Source organism: Oryzias melastigma, linkage group LG3, assembly GCF_002922805.2.
Source record: "Oryzias melastigma strain HK-1 linkage group LG3, ASM292280v2, whole genome shotgun sequence".
NCBI classification, from domain to species: domain Eukaryota; kingdom Metazoa; phylum Chordata; class Actinopteri; order Beloniformes; family Adrianichthyidae; genus Oryzias; species Oryzias melastigma.
In genome coordinates, this window is record NC_050514.1 from 17,732,668 (window position 1) to 17,752,856 (window position 20,189).

Sequence of the window (20,189 nt, forward strand, 5' to 3'; positions counted from 1 at the left end):
ATTGCCACTTACACTGTGGTTCATCTTTTTTCCCCATTTTGAGAAAAATGTTTATTGTTTCCTATAATTATGAATATATTTTTAAGAGTTTTCTATTGTTTTATCATTCCAGTAAAGAATAATAAATAAATAAATGTTTAAACAAACGAACAAACAATATTTTGGGGGAAAACTGAAAGAAAAAAAAGTGACAGAGGCTTAAATGCTTTAATAAGACTAAAGTCAAATGTGTTGCTTAAGAAAAAGCCCAAATCAAAGTTTTCTTTTTACTACCGGTATATCATCCTTTTTTTCTGTGATGACCTCAAGGTTTTACTTCATGATTATAATTATTTTAGATATAACCTTTTCAATGCAGGCTTTTTCAAATTATAAATTTCTCTATGTGAGTAAAACCAGAGAGGTGTATTTATCTGCATTGTTTAACTGGACTGATAGGAAGGCATCATTCATTAATGCAATTGTTTTATTCATTCATTTGAACTACAGTTAGAAATTGTGCACAGAGTCAAAATATGACATAATATTCAATGTGTGTTGAGAAAATGCAGCAAATAAATATTTTGCCTTTTTTATTTTCCTAATTTTTATGCAAATAACAGGGGACTATGTGTTTTAACTCATTTAGTTTCCACCAATTATTTGAAGATATTAAGAACTGGAACAGCTAAACCTGCTCCCTCTGACATGTTTTAAGGCAGGTCTGAATGAGAAGCTTATCTCCCTCTGCAGGTTGCAGAAAGCTGCCGTAATGAAGGCACAGGAACAATCAGTGACTGTTGACATAGGCTCTTAACACCTTCCTTTAAACCTCTAATAGTTGTTTGTACTCAAGAATTATGGGTGAGTTACAAAACTGGCCACACTTGCTGATGTCAGAAGCCTTTAAAGACAAGACGACACCAGCAAGTCCGACCAGAACACAGAGATGGACCCAGCCACCAGAATTACGTTTACCTTGTTGCTTCTCCTTCTCAGCTCGTGGTGCTCTGCTGAGGAAGATGCAGAAGGCGTATTCTGTCCAGAACACCAGCGAGGCTTTGACGATGCCTGCTATGAGTTTGTTGGTTTACAGCTTTCGTCTCAAAAAGCCCAGGCGTGGTGTGAACGAGGCGGAGGTCACCTCGCTTTCATTCTGAGCGATGAAATACAGCAGTTTTTTCAGACTCATCTGCACCCGGACAAAGACTGGTGGATTGGGTTGGCACCTGGAGCGGCAAATCTCACCTTAGACCTTTCTGCCACTGAAGGTGAGCGGTCCACTACTCAATAATGAATGTTATGATACAATCCGTGTAGGGATCATGCTAAATGTCCCATACAGTTGGTGGTAAACTCTCTATAGGGTTGTTGGTGGAATAGATTTTAGAATAAAATTATACCTGAAGATGGGAAGAAATAAAAACTTAAATTAACCATGATCAATTCAGGTGTTATCTCAGCCGTGACCTTAATTGTGCTCTTTAAATAGCTGTGATGTGTTTATTCATTGCGATTTGTAGGCAGTGGCACATCTGGTTATCTCAAACAGCAGGTGTAGTGACAGATAAATCTTTATTTATTGAGCTTTACAATGACGCAGCCGTCAAGTGGCTTGATTTATATATGCTCTTTTATGTCCCTTCAAAGGGACTTGATATGTCAATCATTGGTCCTGTCCCATTACTACTTTACTTTACTGTGTTTTCTTTGTTTAGATTTCACTCACTTGAAAGAAGAAATTATATTTAGTTAAAAAGGCTAAATTGGCAGTACTTTATGACTTGTCTGTCATTTTCAAGGTTCTCTGGCATGGTTGGATGGCTCAGATGTCAGCTATGACAACTGGGCTAATGCACCTGATGCAGGTGCAACTTGTGGACATATTCTGAAGCACTCAGGTTTCCAATGGGAGGCTTCCCAAAACTGCAGCCAGGAATTTAATTTTATTTGTCAATTTGGTAGGTACTTCGATAAAATATTGAGAAATATGTTAATTTTTTTTCTTACTTACTAAATGCTTTCTATGCTTTTTTTGTGTGTGTCTTTTCCTGCAGATACTGGAAGAACTATAGCATGTAAAAACCAAAATGCCACAGTAAAATGTGGCTCTGGCCAAATTATTGAAATTGAGGATGCTTTTTATGGGCGAAAAACGATCCATTACTGCCAATCAATGCGGAACTCAACCCCCTCACTTTCCCAGCAGGAGTGCAGCTGGATAAATGTGGTAGATTCTGTAACAGGTAAACAATCGTTTTCATATTCAGATGTAATTGGAATTAATACAAAAAACAAGCCAAATATTTGGACACGTTTAGATTTATTCTTTTGAATTAGCATCATCTTTTTTTTTAGAGAAAAAATATGTTGCAAGTCCTCATATTAATTTGTATTATTTACAGTAAGTGCAATTTTTTTCAATTCAAATCAAACTTTAGTTACGCTAAAGCAAAACAAACACTTTCACCATAAAAATCTACAAAAATAATTGAACAAAACTAACGAATGAAGCTCCTGAATGAGAAAGTATGAATTCTTTCTTTGAAGTTGCTGGTGAACTTACAATGGAGAAAGATTTTTAAACTTACTGGAAGCAGTTGAAGTTTTGTCCTCCCCTGTATTGTGTTCTTCCAGCTCAATGCCATGGACTGCAGGTGTGCCAGGCTCCAGTGGATCTGAGTCTGTTCAGTGAACCGTGTGCTGTGCTGGGAAGTTACCTGTCCATTGAGTACCACTGCAAACAAGGTCACGATGTGTACTTTTATTGTCCATTTATGGTGGACTTTTATTTCTTTTGCTTTTTCAATAAATGAAGACGGACAGTTCATATTTGCCTTTAAGATTATCATTGTATTGTATCTTATTTATTGCTTTATTGCCTCACAGTTTATCTATAAAGTTCAGAAGTAGTTTGCAAGAACGTCCAACCGGGTACATTACGTCTTGTAGTATTTGCTTTATGACTAATCTTCTTATCCCTATCCATCTCTTGGCACTCTTTAACCCAAAGCAAGTGGAGATATACTTTTAGTTTCTATTGCTTAGTAAGACATGCTGTTTTTATCTTCATGGCTTCCCTGCAGGACTTCACTTACTGATGAGGAAACTGGCATCTGTCTTCGATAACGTCACCATCACCGTGAAATGGCTTCTTCATCCATTTCAAGGAAACTTAACGTGTGCAGTAGATGCAGGAGACGGCTATGTTATTGATCCTTACACCCCTGAAGAGTGAGCACTGCATTTAATAAGATACTACACGTGTCCTGAAATGCACCCAATAATAGATTTTTTTTTTTAATTGCTTCTCTCAGGATGGAAAGCACAATTATTCATAAATTTCAACATCCTGGTGTTTTCACGGTTGGGGTGGAATGTAGCACCAGCGACTGGCATGTTTCTGCAGAAAAATCAATAACCATTCAAGAGCCTGTTGGAAATTTAAGTGTGATCAGATGCTATAGCAGGGATGTGGCAACAGATGGCACTAAATGCAATGCGCTTTACAGCACGCCTGTTTACATCCAGCTTCAGGTGGGGGCAGGTGAGTCAGCCTTGACACCTATCAGTACATCAGTGCCGCTAATTGTTGAGTCATCAGTCGTTGCAACATGATCTGATTCCCCATTTGCTCTGCAAATAGGTACAAATGTCTCCTACACAGTTCATCACGAAGCCCACGTAATTGCAAATTTGTCCGTGGATAATGGGATTGCGCCCACTAATGTCACACTGAACGCAAGCGTGGTGCAGAGCCTTGGACAAGGTTGCCACAACTTGTCTGTAGCTGCATCAAACAGAGTGACAAGCCGCACAGCGCCCTCCGGTCTGGTGCTGTGTCTGCTGGAGCCGGTGGAAGGCTTGCAGGCCTCTTTGATCACAGGAGCAGGCGTGTGTCCAGACTCCAGCGACCTCATCATCAGTGTCTCTCTGGAGCAAGGGACGCCCGTGGAGTTGTTGTTTAATTTCTCTGGAGCTGCAGACACGCTCTCTGAAATGAGACACATGCTTAATAAAAGCGGGCAGATGTATACATTCTCCAACCCACTTGAAGGTATTTGGTTCACTGTTAATAAGATACAATAATTGATAGGGGTGTAACGATGAATCGATTTCTATTCCTACCAACCAGATTGATCTATCTGAGGCAGAATTGAATCAAATCGACTTATATCATCAAAATGAGATATCAAAAATCGATCATTGTAAATGACATTTAGATTGTGACATGGTAGGTTTATTTTAATAAAAAGTGTGTTTGTTCACATATTTAATTTACCCTTGATTATCTAGCAAGAAATACAATAAATCTGCACTGTTCACTTCCAGGTATTTATCTCAGAGTCACACTGGTTGACTTTTTGACTAAAGATGTCCTGGATTGATTTTAAGTCAATTAATCGGATCGAATCAGATCGTTCAAAATGAACCAAGATCAACTATGATTCGGATCGCCATCCACAAATTATGATTGCTGTTGAAAAAGAATCGTTACACTCCTAATATTCAGCCATATTTGGTCAAAACTTTGCTGAGCAAAGGTGCTCATGTTTTCCTGTGGAACAGGACTCCTGAAAGTGTTGATTAGAGCCACAAATGCTTTTTCAAGCTCTGATGTGGAAGTAGACTTAGAGGAAGTTCTCCAGGTTTGCCAGAACCACTCTGAAACTTTTCTAAGTCAAGATGGAGAAAAGGTTTGTATCAGTATGGATATGAATGGTTGCTTAATGTTGTCTTGCCTGTAAAAGTGAATTTGTTTTTACTTCATCAGACAGGTAATGAGAGCATCAGCAACTTGAAAATAACAAGTTCTCCTGACACATTGGTTGACTACAGTCAAAATGTCATCTTGATGGAAAGAGGAACTGAGTCACTATCCAGCACAGCACTTGCTTATGAATGGAAATGTAGTAAGTTTGACTGCAGCTCACTCACTATTTTCCTTTTTCTTTGATCTGTGACAAAATCATCATTATTTTGTTAAAATCAAAACTTTTATGGGAGATTAAAATGAACAATACTCAGAAGTAATAGCATCCATATTTACCTTGTACTTCTCTTTTAAATATTATGCATTGTTACCTACTACTGACGTTTCTCATCACTTTTTCTTGTGTTTGGTATATTTTTTTAAATAAAACATAGATAAATTCAACAATCACTGAGAAAAGTAGAACATTTACATCTTTACAAGCCTTAAAAAGCCTCATAAGGGCTTTCCTGCATTGATGCTTGAAAGCCAGGTTCTGATGGTTTTATGTTAATTTAAATCAACAGAATAATCCGGAAACATATCTACATTCTGATCTGCTTTCTGTGGTGAATCAACCTGATGCTTGTATTTCACAAACTGCTTTAATGATTTTCCTTTGATGATAGTACAGCACACAGTTGCATGTCATGCTTTCATCCTCTAGCAGCTCAGTTTTTGTTGTATTAACCAACTCTTTTTCTTGTCCCTTCAGAAGGAAATTGTACGTGCAGAAATGTAACAAAGGAAAAAACTCACGCTGTTGAAAAGGATTGCCTCCCAAAGCCTTTTGAAATGATTGAATACATTTTAACTGTGAGGAAAAGAACGTGGTTTAGGAAGTGGGTCAGCATTGCTTCAGCATCAAAGTGCATCACTGTTGCTCCTTCAAATGTCTTAGCAGGTGTAACAATCAGGTAAACATTTTAAACACCTCATTCATTAAGAAATGCTGCAAATTAAATGCATTTTGAAACAACATTGACCTTTTAGAAACTGGATGTACATTTTTTTATTTAAAATGAGCAAATTGATTCAAATGTTTACCTCTTTTCTTACAGTTGTGATAATTGTGCTTCAATTAATGTAAAGGACCAAGCAAAATTAAGACTTACATGTGAAACAGTCTGTCCAGATGTGGTTTGGTTTATTGAAGACCCTGAACCTTTGAGCGTGAGTCCAATGCATGATTTAACATTTTCGAATGAGGCCTTTTTGAGTCAAAGCATAAAATGATAATCTTTCCTCAGGGGGACCTCGCCGAATGTTACTTTAATGCAGGAAGAAGGCCACCTATTGAGTCGCAGCATGGTCACAGTGAATATGTTATTCCCAGTCGATATCTAGAAGCCTCAAGAAGGAGGCTGCACAACATCACTGTTATTGTTTATGGTTTGTCTTCACTGGAATTTTCGCATCTAACTCACATATCTAATTTTTAAAGTTTGGAATTTTTTTGTTTGTTTTGGAATCAGGAAAGACAGTACCAGGCTTTGTCAGATACACTCTTCCAGTGCCAGGTTTTAACCCAGAAGTGACCCCTGATCCCCCCGCCGTCCCCTCGTGTAGCGTCTCTCCACCATCAGGAACCGTGCTTCAAACGTTCGACATTACCTGTGAGGCTAAATCTTTCTGTGAAGCCGGTTGTCTTTACTGCTTCAAGACCAGCACAGGTGACGCTCCACTGAACTTATCTTTTAAATGTTTAATAACAGATCTGATTCAAAAAGTTATTAGACTTTATAAGTGAGTAATTTGTTTTGACAGCTCTGATGTAAGTATAACTTTCACTTTGGGTTTAAAGGGAAAGATTTGTGGTGCACTAATGCAAATAAGGTGAAATCCGTGTTCTTGCCTTCTGGAGATGAGACAAACAACAACACATTGACTTTGATGGTGACGGTGAAAAATGAACACACAACAGTTGATACAACTGTTGCCGCTCAGGTTAGTGGCCAGGCACTCATTTTACCAAAAAAAGATCAGAGGCTGGAAAAGCTAAAACTCTGAATTTGTGTTCAGGTACGAAAAAGTAACACCAGTACCTCGGTAACAGTTTTGGAATCTGCAGTGGAGAAAACTGTGAGTCAGTTAGAAGAGCAAGGATTGCTCTCCTCTGAGGCACTCGGACAAATATTCACCTCCGTCTCTGATATCCTGAATTCAGAATGGGGCCAAGATCAGAAAAACAACAGGTCTAAGGTGAGAATACAGAGGCGTAACTGGCATGGACCATGCCTTTTGGGTGTGTGTAGAGCATCATTATTTAAATCTATTTCTTTGCTTTCAGCTAAGAGAGCGAATGCTGACCAAAATGACTGGAGTTCTGTCAGAATCCCCCAGCAATACAACACAAGAAGTGCAAGTGATGGCCAGAGCTGTGGCTGGACTCACGCAGAGCTCAGACGAGCTCAGTGACGTTGCTCAAGTACAGTACATTACCTTACAATCAGAAATACTTCAAATTATTGCAGGAAAAAGGAAAAAATAGCCAAAATGGAAACATTTAATCAACAAAGCAGGACAATAAAGATATTTATGTTTAAAGCTTAAATAGAAATTACAAATTTAGTAAAATATTCATTTATTTTTGAATATTTCATCAAATATTGAAATAAGAAAGGTCTAACAAAAGCAGTCTTAAGTCACATAATCTAAAACTCAAGTTCCTCCCATCAGTATGTCAAAGATAGCCTTATCTTAAAAAGCTGGTTTTAGCTACACTAAACAAGAGAAGCTGCGGGCCTTTCCTTTGTTTGGTTCACTTTGGGCTCACACTCTAAAAAACACCCTAACTAAATATAAGAAAGTTAATTTAAATGAATCTATCTTGGCCAATAACAATGAAAGTCCAGAGAAATAGTTTGTTTCTTTAAAAAAATTGTCATATTTTGTACATATTTGGAGTAATATTTTAAAATAATCAACCAATGATGCACACAATGTGTGCACCACTTTGTTTTCAAATTCTACTTTTTTATCCTTGTAGTAAATGTATATTGTTTTAAAGCCCATCATCATTTTATTCAAAATCATTAAAATTTTAAAGATTTTAAGACAGAAGCAAGTAAAATGTTGCTTTGCATGAACAGGATTTTGCTTCTTGATACGAGCCAACTGTCTTCTGCTATTGACCAAATACATGCTGCAGCAGTGTAAACAGTGTGCCAACATCTCCCTAACAGCTTTGTCCTTAAAGTTTAGCTCATTGCTCTTTGGTGCAAATATTTTTTTTTTTATTATCTCAGCAAATCAAAGTTTAAATGCTCATTCTCTCTGCATTTCCTGCACAGGAAGAAGCCAGTTCACTGTTGGTAGACCTCAGCTCCTCCCTCAATGTTATCACCGTCAATCAGCTCGGCGGAGATGATGAAGTTTTACAGGCAGCCACGCCAATAATTGAATCAGCCAGCAATGTTTTGAATGTTTCATCGTCAAGTGTAAGACCAGAGCCATCGCTGATCCTTTTAAATGCCATCCTTCAACCTTCAGCAATATCTAACCAACCAATGTGTTTGCAGAAAAAAGTCTCAGATTCTCTTCTTACTGGGATCAAAAACGTTCAAAGTGCTTTGCTGAATAACAGAAAGATGAATGGACAGCCAGCAATTATTGACTCTGGTCAAATCAGTGTGTATGTTAATAGGTGAGATATGAATGGCTCTTGGTGGAACGTAAACTCAAACAAACTCAATTTTCTCTGAATGTGCTCTACTTCTGACTTCTGCAGAATATCTCCAGATTCTATTCCAATGCAGACTATAAATGGTGTAAGGAATAGCTCCTCCAGATTCTCCTTCCCCTCACTGCCTGTTGACATTCTCTCTGTGGAGGAGCCAGTGGATGTCAGAGTAAGAGAAAAGAAAAACAATATACACTTACATTTTAAAAGAGTTCCATAGCTTGATACATTTTTTTTATTAGTTTATATTAGATTATTTCACTGTTGATAATTGACAAAAGCCTAAAGTCTTTGATCTTATTCCATAAATTACAATATATTTATATAGAAAAGATATATAATGAAATACGTCTTTGTCTTTTCTTACTATTATTACTATCTTCACTCTTTTTATTTGAAATCAAAATGCTAATCAGTGCAGATTCCTGAAAATATTTTTTTTCAGATTATAATGGAAGTGAATGTTATACTAGAGCAGGGATGTTCAAAGTCTGGCCATTTCTCACATTAAGATTTCCACTGGTGTGCAGGCTCCGGTCATAAAATTAATAATGTGCAGCTCTCAGCACAAGAACTGTGTCCAGAATTTCTTGATTATGATTGGCTAAATTACATTATAAACCAATTTAATGCGGCAACAACCTGTCAAAGCTTTAAGGGTCAAAGAGAAGAACAGATCAAAACCACTACTGAGTAAAATATATATTTGTTTTGTTTTCCTGGTCACTTGATTTAAATTTAGAAGTTTACAGTGAGCATTTAATAGATAATAACATTTCATAGGAACCAAGCTTGAATGTGACCATTTTTTTTCCCAGACAAACTTAATCTTTTTTTATATTTCTGGTTATCAAATAAGAAATTCACAATAATTTTGGTAACATTTTATTTAGGTGTTTTTCTATTGATATAAAGAAAAGAAAAGTATTCAATTGCAATAAAATTGTCCTTAAAAAGTTCATTTGCATTTAATGTTTTAACGGTTCAAAGTATGCAGGCTGAATGGTTGGCCCTCACACATTTTTATCCCACTATCTTGTCTGATTTTATTACAATGGCCAACAATTTGGGGAAACTGTTGATTATTCTATGGTTTATTGTATCATGGTCTTCTAGATGATGAGTTTTGAAAAGAACCCATACTCCTATATGGAGGAAAACATCACTGGAACGGTGGGATCCTTATCCCTCACCAGAGCAAACGGCACAGAGATCCCAGTTGAAAACCTACCAGAAGAAATCGAGGTAAAGTTTCATGCTTAAGCCGATCCTCTTCTGTCTATAACATTTGGAGAACAAAACATTTTCTCTCATCTCAGATTTTTCTTCCAAGAACTGAGGTTGGACAAGAGAACAGTACAGTCCTTGATCTCGCCAATTTCAGCACCCTAATGATTGACGTACCCTCACCTGAAGTGACCCTGGTCCTTAAACTGCAGCCGTCTGAAGACCTGTCCTTCATCTTATTGTTGGGTACTAAGGATTATCCAAATGACACCAACTATGTTGCCAAGACTCAGTTTCCTCTGGAGAATGCAAACGAAGGTCAGAATTCAAACTGTTTTTGTGACAAACATGCATATCAGGATTGTTATGAAACTTCTTTAATCTGCAAAAACCCTACAAGGTTCCTCAAACATAGATATTTTTTCCGCAGATAAAATTTGCAAGTAATTTTGACAACATGCAGTGTACAGAAGCAACAAACAATCTTCTCTTTCTGTATTTACAACTTCCACATAAGATAACTACAACTGACAACCCTAATATTAATGTTTGCACACCATCGCAGCTTCTCAAGAGCATCTTTTAGTTATTTTGTTTATCATCATGTTTGATAGAGGAGAAATTCACCTGGGTGCTGAGCCCCAAAGACCGAACACGCGATGCTGGAGTTCACTACCTTGTCATGAAGCCAATCGTAGAGCCAGGCATCAGATCCATAAATGCCACCATCACTGTCATGTCTGTTGCTGCTCAGTGTAAATACTGGAATGAATCCACGTCCTCTTGGAGTGAAGATGGATGCAGGGTTTGGAGATATTCACACGCTAGCATTGTTTTTATTCATACCTTCTTAACCGGTGACAAACCTGTAACTGTGTTATTTTTCTTCTGACAGGTGGGGCCGCTCACCACTCCTTTAGTGACTCAGTGCCTCTGTAACCACCTAACCTTCTTTGGCAGCTCTTTTTTTGTAATGCCAAACTTGGTGGACGTCTCACGCACAGCAGAGCTCTTTGCAACATTCGCCAACAATCCCGTAGTTGTGTGTTTCGTTGGGGCCATTTTTGCTGCGTATGTGCTCGTGGTTATATGGGCACGCAGAAAAGACATCCAAGATTCAGCCAAGGTCATTCGTAGACACTTTTACTAAACTGTAGTAGGTTCAGATCCAGGCAATTAACAGATATAGTACTTAGTGTATATCAATTCATCTTATAACTTTTGTTAAACAGTTCCCTTTATCATTTTCATTTTCACTAAATCAATATTATTTCTTTGTAGGTCAAAATAACAGTTCTTGGGGACAATGACCCTCTGGCTGAGTACCGTTACATGCTAACAATTAGCACAGGGCACCGCCATGGTGCATCCACTTCCTCACAAGTAAGTCAGCCTAAGAACTTATGATGTGTTAAGATACACACACGCACGTTCAAGTGGTCACTTCCAATGAAAACTTGATATCACTGTGTGCAAAACTCTTGCATTCATGTGTAGCTAGCAAGTTTTCAGGCTCTACATACAATATGTGTGCCTATTGAATGTGCATTGCCAGCTATTACAGGTCAAACTTTGACTCATCAGAAAATCACATTTGATAGTGACACATGGAAGATGTTCCCTTTGATTCATGGAGATAGAAACTGTCAAATCTGAAAACTGTCCGTTCATGGGGAACTCAGAGCCTAGCTTGTTTGGGTAAAAAAGAAGCCTTTCCCAGCTTATCCAGTGTGAACACCATGAGTAAATGTACATTCTTGAATGTACATTTAGTGGTCTTAGCACACTCTTGAACATTTGTCAAATACCCTGTGTGTACATAACTTGAGATGCAAACCTGAGTAACCTATAAAAAAAACATTCTGCTGCCCCACTACAGGTGTGGGGAAAAATTGATTTGGTGATGTACTGCAATATTTTGTTTGGCGATACTTGTATCGATTTAAAATGTTGACAAGACAGTATTTAGTTGTTTATGAGGGTCCTTCAGAGTTTTACTTTTGTTTTCCACCGATACCCCGACAGCTAATTGGCAGCGCGGCCCACTGAGCCTCTTTGAGAAGCGCTACACCACACAAAACAACAACAATAAGATCTCACGAGAAGCAGCTTGTTAAATGTTCTGTCAACCTTGTGGCTTTTGTTGCTATGAGACACGTACTTCTTAGGTTTTACTTGAGATGGGTACCAAACCAAAATTCTCTGCCATGATGAGCTACAGTTAGAGTGTGTAAGGTTGTGATCATTACATAAAATGAATTTTACAATTTTATTGCAATCAAAAACATATCAATATTAAGGCAGAGATTTTTTTGTTGGTCATATGCTTAAAAAAAGGGAAAATTTATTCTGGTACAGTCTTGGGATATATCGTGATACATATCGTATCGTATTGGGTTACGTATCATCTTGCAAATGCACACTCCTACGCCCTACCCACTTTTGTTCCAGGTGACCATAACTCTGCTGGGAACAGAGGGAGAAAGTGAGCCCCATCACTTGACCGATCCTGAGAAACCTGCGTTTGAAAGGGGTGGGATGGACATGTTTCTTCTTACTACACACTTTTCTCTTGGGGAGCTGCAAAGCATAAGACTGTGGCACGACAATTCAGGAGATCACCCTGCATGGTAAGAAGACAGGCTGTCAGACCTAACTTTGACTTAATACACTTAAAACACTTCATTTTATTGCAGGTATGTCAATAACGTGATGGTGCAAGATCTGGAGTCCGGCCACAAATGGCACTTTCTGTGTAACTCCTGGCTGGCTGTAGATGTGGCAGAGTGCACGCTCGACAAAGTTTTTCCAGTAGCAACCGAGACAGACATAAAGAGATTCAGGTGAGAGGAGCCACTGTTGCAAACAACCAAAGGCATTCCGTTTGCTGTTGGTTTACCACAGTGGCTTTTCTGCAAATTTCTTTCAGCAACCTGTTTTTCATGAAGACAGCAAAAGACTTCAGAGACGGCCACATCTGGTTTTCTGTCATAAGTCGGCCTCCCTGTAGCACTTTCACACGTGTGCAGCGAGTGTCCTGCTGCTTCTCCCTTTTGCTGTGCACCATGCTGACCAGCATCATGTTCTGGGGCATTCCCACAGACCCCTCAGAGCAGACCATGGACCTGGGTAGGCAACAAAATCAGATTCTTTAAAGATTGTGCAGGAGCAACAAAGTAGTTCATACATTTATGATAAAAATTGAACTTTAAGTTTACTTTCCACCTGCTTTTATGTAACAATACAGTCTAATGGAGTGTTCTTTCTCTTATGTGCTTCAAAATCAATATTTCCTTCTTTTTTTAGGACACATTGAGTTCACATGGCAACAGGTTATGATAGGAATTCAAAGTTCAATCATCATGTTTCCCATTAATCTTCTTATTGTGAGTATATTCAGAAACTCTCGTCCTCGGGAGAAGGCCACCAAAACAGATGTCTCAAAACAGGGAAACACTGTTCGGGTTTCTCCTTCAGACACTTCATCTTCTCAGATGGAGATGAAGAACATCACCCCAGACACTGTGATCAAGGTGAAGATGTTTTAATCATCTGTATACCTTGGATGCAGTTGCCACTGTTAATCAAACCTAAACTGTTGGGGTTCTTTTCAATGGTAGGACATCAAAAGAATGGCTAAATCTCTATCAAAAGCAATGAAGAACCCATTGCCACACTTGGAGCTTGGTCCTGATCACCATGCTGACATCAACAGTTTGCTGACTGTGCTGGAGAGCATCATCAGACAGCAGAATGAAGCAGCGGGAAGCTTCTACACAGACACCTCCAAGACAAATAATGCTATGATCCTCAGTTTAGGTTCAGTAAATCTACAAGGTACATCAGTTTTTTCCCCAAAACATTGCTTTATCTGTTTCCCATTTTTACGTAAGGTTTGTTCTCTGCTGCATGAACAGAAAACTCTGTGTGGAGCAGCCATGTAAAGACTTCTCAAGACTTTCAGAAGATTAGCAACAACAGCAAATACCTCTACAGGCAGCTCCATCATGTTGAGAAGGAGCTTGGTCTCTTGGGGCCGTCTCGCTTTCCAAATCCTAACAGCTACAGCAGAGCCATGCAGCAAGTTCAGGGAATGAAAAGCCATTTGGAGTACCACATGCCCTTGTCTAGCCTGGATGGCGATAACTCCAGCCCCAGTCCAGAAGGAAGCATCAACGGCAGCATTGGCAAAAAGCAAAGGCAAAGAGGGCTTCCATGGTGGTTTGTGTTTGTTGGGTGGATACTGGTGATTGCAACCAGTGGTGTTTCGGGATACTTCACAATGATGTACGGACTAACGTACGGGAAAGACCGATCGATAAGTTGGCTTATCTCAATGGTGGTCTCTTTCTTTGAGAGTCTATTTATCACCCAACCTTTGAAGGTAAGAAACATCTAACAAGATCTACCTTCTTTTGGCAACTACGAAATTTCACTACATTTCAGTAAAACACTTAGAGAAGAAGAACGAACGTCCAATTTAGCTTTGGGGCAATGTTGAATACATTAAGTTATATTAATAGGCTACATGCCACTTTGGCTTTGAAAATTTGAAAATTTTTTAAACCATAATTTCTTTCTCGTTGTATGAGGATGAATAAACTTAATCTCGGTGTGGCGTTCTGTCACAGGTGCTCGGCTTTGCAGCTTTCTTTGCTCTTGTTCTGAAGCAAGTTGACCACGACGAATTTGGAGAACCTCAGATAGATGAAAACTTTAGAAGACCAGGCATGGCGTTTATTCTCTCTTCTTTATTTCCTTGTTTTTTTTAATAAATTCTTACATGTTAGGGCTAAATTCCTTCCTCAGATGACCCTGAAATGGTGCCAGTAGACAGAAGAGACAGCACATGTAGTTTTTATCAACCGCCTCCTCCTACTGACATTGAAAAGATGCGGAGCAGCATGATTAAAGAGCAAAAGGTCTTTGGCCTCATCAAGGAGATTTTGGGTAAGGTTGCAACTTTGACACACTAAAATAATGGAACAAAAATTGCAGGACAGTGTTCTGAATTTGTGTTTGTAATTCAGGCTACATGGGATTTATGTGGGTTCTTCTTCTGGTGGCATATGGTCAAAGGGACCCCAATGCATATTTTCTCACTCGACACATTCGCCAAAGCTTCAGCAAAGGAATCTCAGACACAATGAGTATCCAGGATATGTTCACTTGGGCAAACACAACTCTCCTGAACAACCTGTTTGGAGAGTACCCCGGTCAGCTTTCTTTGTCAATATTATCCCAGCCTTTGATTAGCTAATTATTAGTTTGCGAAACATTGTTAACGTTTTGTTCTTCAATCTCCCACAGGATTCATTACAGATGGAAACTCAAAGCTGGTGGGTAATGCGCGCCTTCGTCAGGTGAGAATGCAGAAAGGCTCTTGTTTTGTAGCTCTGCCCATGCAGAAATCTGTGTCGGACTGTCACGCTCCGTATTCATGGGAGTTGGAGGACATGGGCTTCTATGGCCCAGGCTGGAGTCCCTTATGGGGGAATAATGCATCACTGAGCCCTAACAACCCATGGGTTTACAAGTCTCAGCGTAAACTGAGGGCCTTTCCTATTTGGGGGAGTGTGAAGCTCTACAGAGGAGGAGGATTTGCAATGGATCTGCAACCAGATTTGAAAAACTCCAGCAGGTTCTGTTTCTAGATAAACATTTCTTTGCTACTGGCATACAACAGTATGTGCAAAAAGTAATCATGTTTTTATCCATGTGCTGATAGAATCCTCCAGTACCTTTATGATAACACCTGGCTTGATGTGTACACCCAAGCACTCTTTGTGGAGTTCACTGTGTATAATGCAAATGTCAACCTTTTTTGCATTGTCACCCTCATACTGGAGACCACAGCCACAGGTAAGTCCATACAGGTAAACAAGCTGCATGAGGGAGGCTCCATATGAAATGTTCTGACTGTGACAGTGTTTCTTCCAGGAGCGTTCCAGTTCCGCAGCGAGCTTCAAAGTGTGCGTCTCTACCAATCGACTGGTGGTCTCCACATCTTTGTCATGGCCTCTGAAGCTGTCTACTTTCTCTTTATCATATATTACATGTTTGTTCAAGTGCGTCACAATCATTCTTACTTCACCACTACAAAGACAATAAATAGATAGTAAAGTTGTTCCAATCGATGTATGACCCTGGCTGCTCTGTGGTTTTGACAGGGAAAGCTAATGAAGAGACAGAGACTGGCTTATTTTCAAAGCAAGTGGAATCTGCTGGAGTTGGCAATAATTGTTCTCAGCTGGAGTGCATTATCTGTCTTTATCAAGAGGACTTTACTGGGGCAGAGGGACATAAGTCAATATCAGAACAACAAAGACCAGTGAGTACTTACTAAGCTACACCAAGAATGTCATCAAGAATTTAAACAACAATAAGAGAACTGCTTTGCCTCATCTATGGTGCGATTATCCTGACACGCTCTAACTTAATGTCATGTTTATATAATGAGAATTCACTTACATTTTGAATTATTTTGGATTACACTTGGCATAAATTTAACCTTTCTTGTAAAAATAACAAACTTGAGACTAAATAAGTTTATTCTGCTTTTCTTTAGTGTTTAAAATCAGCAAATATATTTTAGTTGCTGTTTGGGATCTAAACAGACAGACTTACAGGTTGAACATCCCAATAACACAAAACTGAACAATGGTGGTTCAGCCTTTGTCTTGAAGGAAATTGGACGAAGTCAGCATCACAACCCGGTTTTTGATAGGAACATTTTCAACCTGCAAAATTTAGAATTACTTATATAAGAATTAAGAAAAGTAAAAAAAAAAAAATATCAGCCTAAAAGACAGATAGCAACTCATTTCTGTCTCTCTGTATGAGGCTAGCCTCTACACATTCGGATAAAATCGATATTACAGCCAAATTTCCAGCTAGACAAGGGAGAAAAGGATTTAGTTTTCAGTCTTAATGATAAAAAATTCTACATTTAGAACTACTCCGATTCAAGACAGGAAGGTCCTTGTATGAGTAAGTTTGTGTAAGTTTGTCTGGAAAACAATGTCCCCTAAAAAACAGTTATACACTGGTCATTTCACTCTGAATATTATAGTTTTAAACACCCACACGTTTGACCTCAGTACTAAACATGCTACATACAGCAAAACTGAACTACAGTCTAAGTTTTGAGGAGCTGTAAACAGATCTTTAGTGATACCAGCATAAAACACATTTAGGTCAAACTGGCAAGGCCTGAAAACTCCCTCACACGAAACTATAACCTTCTAAAAATAGATGAGGGCTAAAACATGAAATGTGGGCCCGATTGTGAAAGCAATCTGTTCGTATTGGTTATTCTGAAAAATGTTTCTGATATTTATTATTGTTCAACAAAATTTAGTTACTTTTTTTTTTTAACAAGCTGCTTCAAATATAGCTGTTCTCTTTTGTTTTATCTCCAGATTTGTCAGTTTCCATGAAACAGCGCAGGCTGATGCAGTGCTCGGGTATCTGATTGCCTTCCTTGTACTGCTGGCCACGGTCAAACTGTGGCATCTGCTGAGACTGAATCCCAAGCTGCACATGATCACAGCCACTCTGCAGCGAGCTTGGACTGATATTTCAGGCTTCCTGGTGGTCATAGCCATCATGTTCCTCGCCTACTCTGTTGCTGTGAGGAGTTTCCCACACTTAACATCAACATCCAGTTGGAGTCCCGTCATATCTTTCTATTTTATTCAGAAGTGTTTGTTGTCCAAAAAAAAAAAGACACTCAAAATTTTTTTTTTTTCTCAGTCTAACCTGATGTACGGCTGGAAGCTCTACTCTTACCGGACTCTGCTTGAAGCTGCTCAAACCATAGTCAGTTTGCAGCTTGGCATTTTTAATTACGAAGAGGTTTGTGGGGGCTTTTGTAAGTGTACTGCAGAGGATGACAGCTGATCCCTCATCTGTGTTTTCTTTCCTTCTGGTTCCTCAGGTTTTGAATTATAACCCACTGCTTGGGGCCTTCCTGATTGGCTCCTGCATTGTGTTCATGACCTTTGTCATACTGAACCTCTTCATCTCTGTCATTCTTGTGGCATTCACTCAAGAACAGATTCATCATAAGGTAATGAGTCAAGTGTCTTAATGTTATGAAGAAATAAGTCAGAAAACATTTTTTAATGTGATATCTAATTATGAGTTTTCTTGTATTCCTGTAGCCTTCTGAGGAAGAGGAGATTGTGGACCTAATGCTGATGAAACTATGCAGCTTGTTTGGATTGAAGTGTAAGAAAAAAGAAGATGCCCTCACAGAGGAGCCAGCTATTTCATCCACTTTAGAAACCAAACAGCTGACAATTTCTACCATTGATGCTCATGACGGATGATCTGTTTGTCTCCGTAAATAGAAAAGGCTTAACATACTTTGCCTAAGGCATCAATTAGCTGGTGTAATTGTGTTGCCATGTTGTGGCTTTGTAAGGTAGTTGTAGCTGAATCTATAGTGTTTATCTATACCTAAATTAAACTGTCACTCGTGTAGAGCTATGCAACGCTAGCAGGCACTGTCGCGTCAAAATAACTTGCATAATATGCACCGAAACGTGTTATTTAAGATGCAAAAGTTTGTGCAATGAAAACATATGTATCTGTGTCAACATCTACATGTTGGTGCATTATTTGCACAAGTGCAATACTTGCATCAATCTGCTACTTCCAAATGTATTTCTTTTGATGTCTTCTAGTATTTTCAACTACTGCATCCATACAGCAGATAAATGTATAAAAGCATGGGAAATTATAAGTATTGTAAACAAGTGTAAATGAAAATGGCTAAAAGCTAAACCACCCCTAATCAATCAAATAAAAAATAAATCTAACATGATTAAATAAAACGAAAATGTTGTTTTGTGGTTTTGTTTTACCTATAACTGTTACCCATTTGATGCAGCTGGACTATGTATACAGTCAAAATATTGAGTGGTGCAAATTCCTGTCTGGGGATCAAATTGCAAAGTAATCATTATGCTCTTCAACCTTCAGTTGCTACTTTACCCCTTGATCTATTGCACGTTTTGATGTTGTGAAAGGAGATTCCTGTCATGCCACTGCATCTTGCAGAGAAATCATTTGTATGTGAGAATTTAAAAAAAATAATGAAAGTGCACAGCAATGCATGTTTGCTGGTCAGTACCATGATCATTCAGTGTAGATAATGGATTTATTGATTATGTCTTATTTTAGTAGATTTAAAGTCATGTAATGAGACACAGTTCAAACTTAGGAATACATAAAAACAAATACTTTTACTTGGAAAAAGTAACATACTATTGTTTTTGCACAAGTGCAGTGGGGTATGTGCCAGACTTGTGACTATATTGATTCTGCAAATATTTGTTGTTTGTGAAGAAAATGTTAAAGCATTCTGTGCAATAATAAGGCACAAATAACCAGTCAGACAACAAACTGTGGCAGCAAAGCACTATTGATGGGTTGTTTTGTTTAGGTGTAGAGGCTTAGCAGTAATTTAGCCGGTTTGGGCTGTATTTGAAACCTGCACGTTTATTTAAATTACATCAATACTAAGCAAAAAAAAAAAAAAAACTGTTGTCAGCAGAAGCTTGGACAGATGGCAGAATTTGAAAGATGGATGGATAACGGCAGAACAGCCATGGACACAATACCACATTTGATGTTATATCGCAAGCATGTCAAATGCTAAAATTTAAATGTATAAGTTTCTATTATGACATTTTACAGTTGTGTATTTTTGTTTTCTTTTATGTTTGATACTTTGCCAACTACATGTTTAATACCTTAATTTTAATTTTTCACTTTTTGCCGTAATTTAAAACATTTTTATAAACATTGTTTTCTTATTCTTTTACTCATGCAAACAAATTTACTTTGAGGTTCACAAACCTGATAAAAATGCATTTTCAACACAGTCAAAATGTTTATATTCGCCTCCTTTCTTAGTAACTATGATCTGATAAATTATCATATTAACGTAGTTAACGTAGTTAGCACAATTTGTGCATAGGTTTAATTAAAAAAAATAAAACTTAACTCCTAAATTTACAATAAACTGGAACAAAAATGTTTAAAAGTAGCACAGATATAAATACAAAACAAAAAACAGTAGGTGGGTCCATAGTGAACTCTTTCAACCCCTGAAACTCTTATTTTTTTTTATTTATTTCTTTTTTTGTAAACTGCAACAATATTTTGACTTTGGCATTAAAGTCTCACTACAACCATCTTTTGATCTATTTTAAAGGCGTTCCCAGTGTTCTTTTAATTATTATGATGCTGTTTTTAGCTAAAATCAAAAACCTGCATTGTTTTCTAGGACATAGTTTTTCCAAAAAAGCAGTAGTTCATTAGAAATTCACCTCTGAGTTGTGGGTGTTGGTACAAAGTAAGCCCAACCCTGCTTTCCAACATCCTTCTGTTTACCTGCTCTCCAGCAACCTGACAGCTCCTAAAACCCCAAACTAACATCACTGGTGAAGCAAAAATGGCGAGCAATATTTGAATTGTCTGTCTGTAGTTTTGAACTAGATGCCAGCTCATATGAGGAAAATTAAATCTAGCATAGAT

General features: G+C 38.2%; 1 protein-coding gene and 1 long non-coding RNA gene across 2 annotated transcripts; one reads left to right on the forward strand and one right to left on the reverse strand.

The window, feature by feature from the left end:
• Positions 1-19,172, forward strand: LOC112160801 (polycystic kidney disease protein 1-like 2). The gene is made up of 40 exons (XM_036210262.1): positions 1-1,250; positions 1,782-1,940; positions 2,037-2,225; positions 2,617-2,727; positions 3,066-3,213; positions 3,297-3,526; positions 3,626-4,036; positions 4,549-4,676; positions 4,754-4,892; positions 5,448-5,649; positions 5,794-5,905; positions 5,983-6,124; positions 6,208-6,405; positions 6,537-6,679; positions 6,755-6,934; positions 7,023-7,160; positions 8,026-8,378; positions 8,463-8,583; positions 9,531-9,659; positions 9,734-9,959; positions 10,256-10,446; positions 10,537-10,767; positions 10,923-11,024; positions 12,093-12,271; positions 12,338-12,484; positions 12,571-12,770; positions 12,948-13,174; positions 13,262-13,478; positions 13,559-14,025; positions 14,273-14,369; positions 14,451-14,591; positions 14,672-14,857; positions 14,952-15,282; positions 15,370-15,503; positions 15,582-15,709; positions 15,812-15,972; positions 17,063-17,273; positions 17,397-17,498; positions 17,581-17,712; positions 17,807-19,172. The coding sequence occupies exons 1-40, from the start codon at positions 929-931 to the stop codon at positions 17,972-17,974; spliced, it is 7,533 nt and encodes a 2,510-aa protein (XP_036066155.1). The 5' UTR covers positions 1-928; the 3' UTR covers positions 17,975-19,172.
• Positions 1,000-2,677, reverse strand: LOC118598082. The gene is made up of 3 exons (XR_004947181.1): positions 2,571-2,677; positions 1,228-1,382; positions 1,000-1,135 (listed from the first exon to the last, which is right to left on the reverse strand). It is a non-coding gene; the product is annotated as an uncharacterized LOC118598082 (long non-coding RNA).
• Positions 19,173-20,189: the final 1,017 nt, after the last annotated feature.

Coding starts and splice junctions, on each gene's coding strand:
- LOC112160801 (XM_036210262.1), top strand. CDS start 929: ATGGACCCAGCCACCAGAATTACGTTTACCTTGTTGCTTCTCCTTCTC. Junction 5,650..5,793: donor TTAGCAGGTGTAACAATCAG/GTAAACATTTTA, acceptor CTTTTCTTACAG/TTGTGATAATTGTGCTTCAA. Junction 15,283..15,369: donor GATTTGAAAAACTCCAGCAG/GTTCTGTTTCTA, acceptor ATGTGCTGATAG/AATCCTCCAGTACCTTTATG.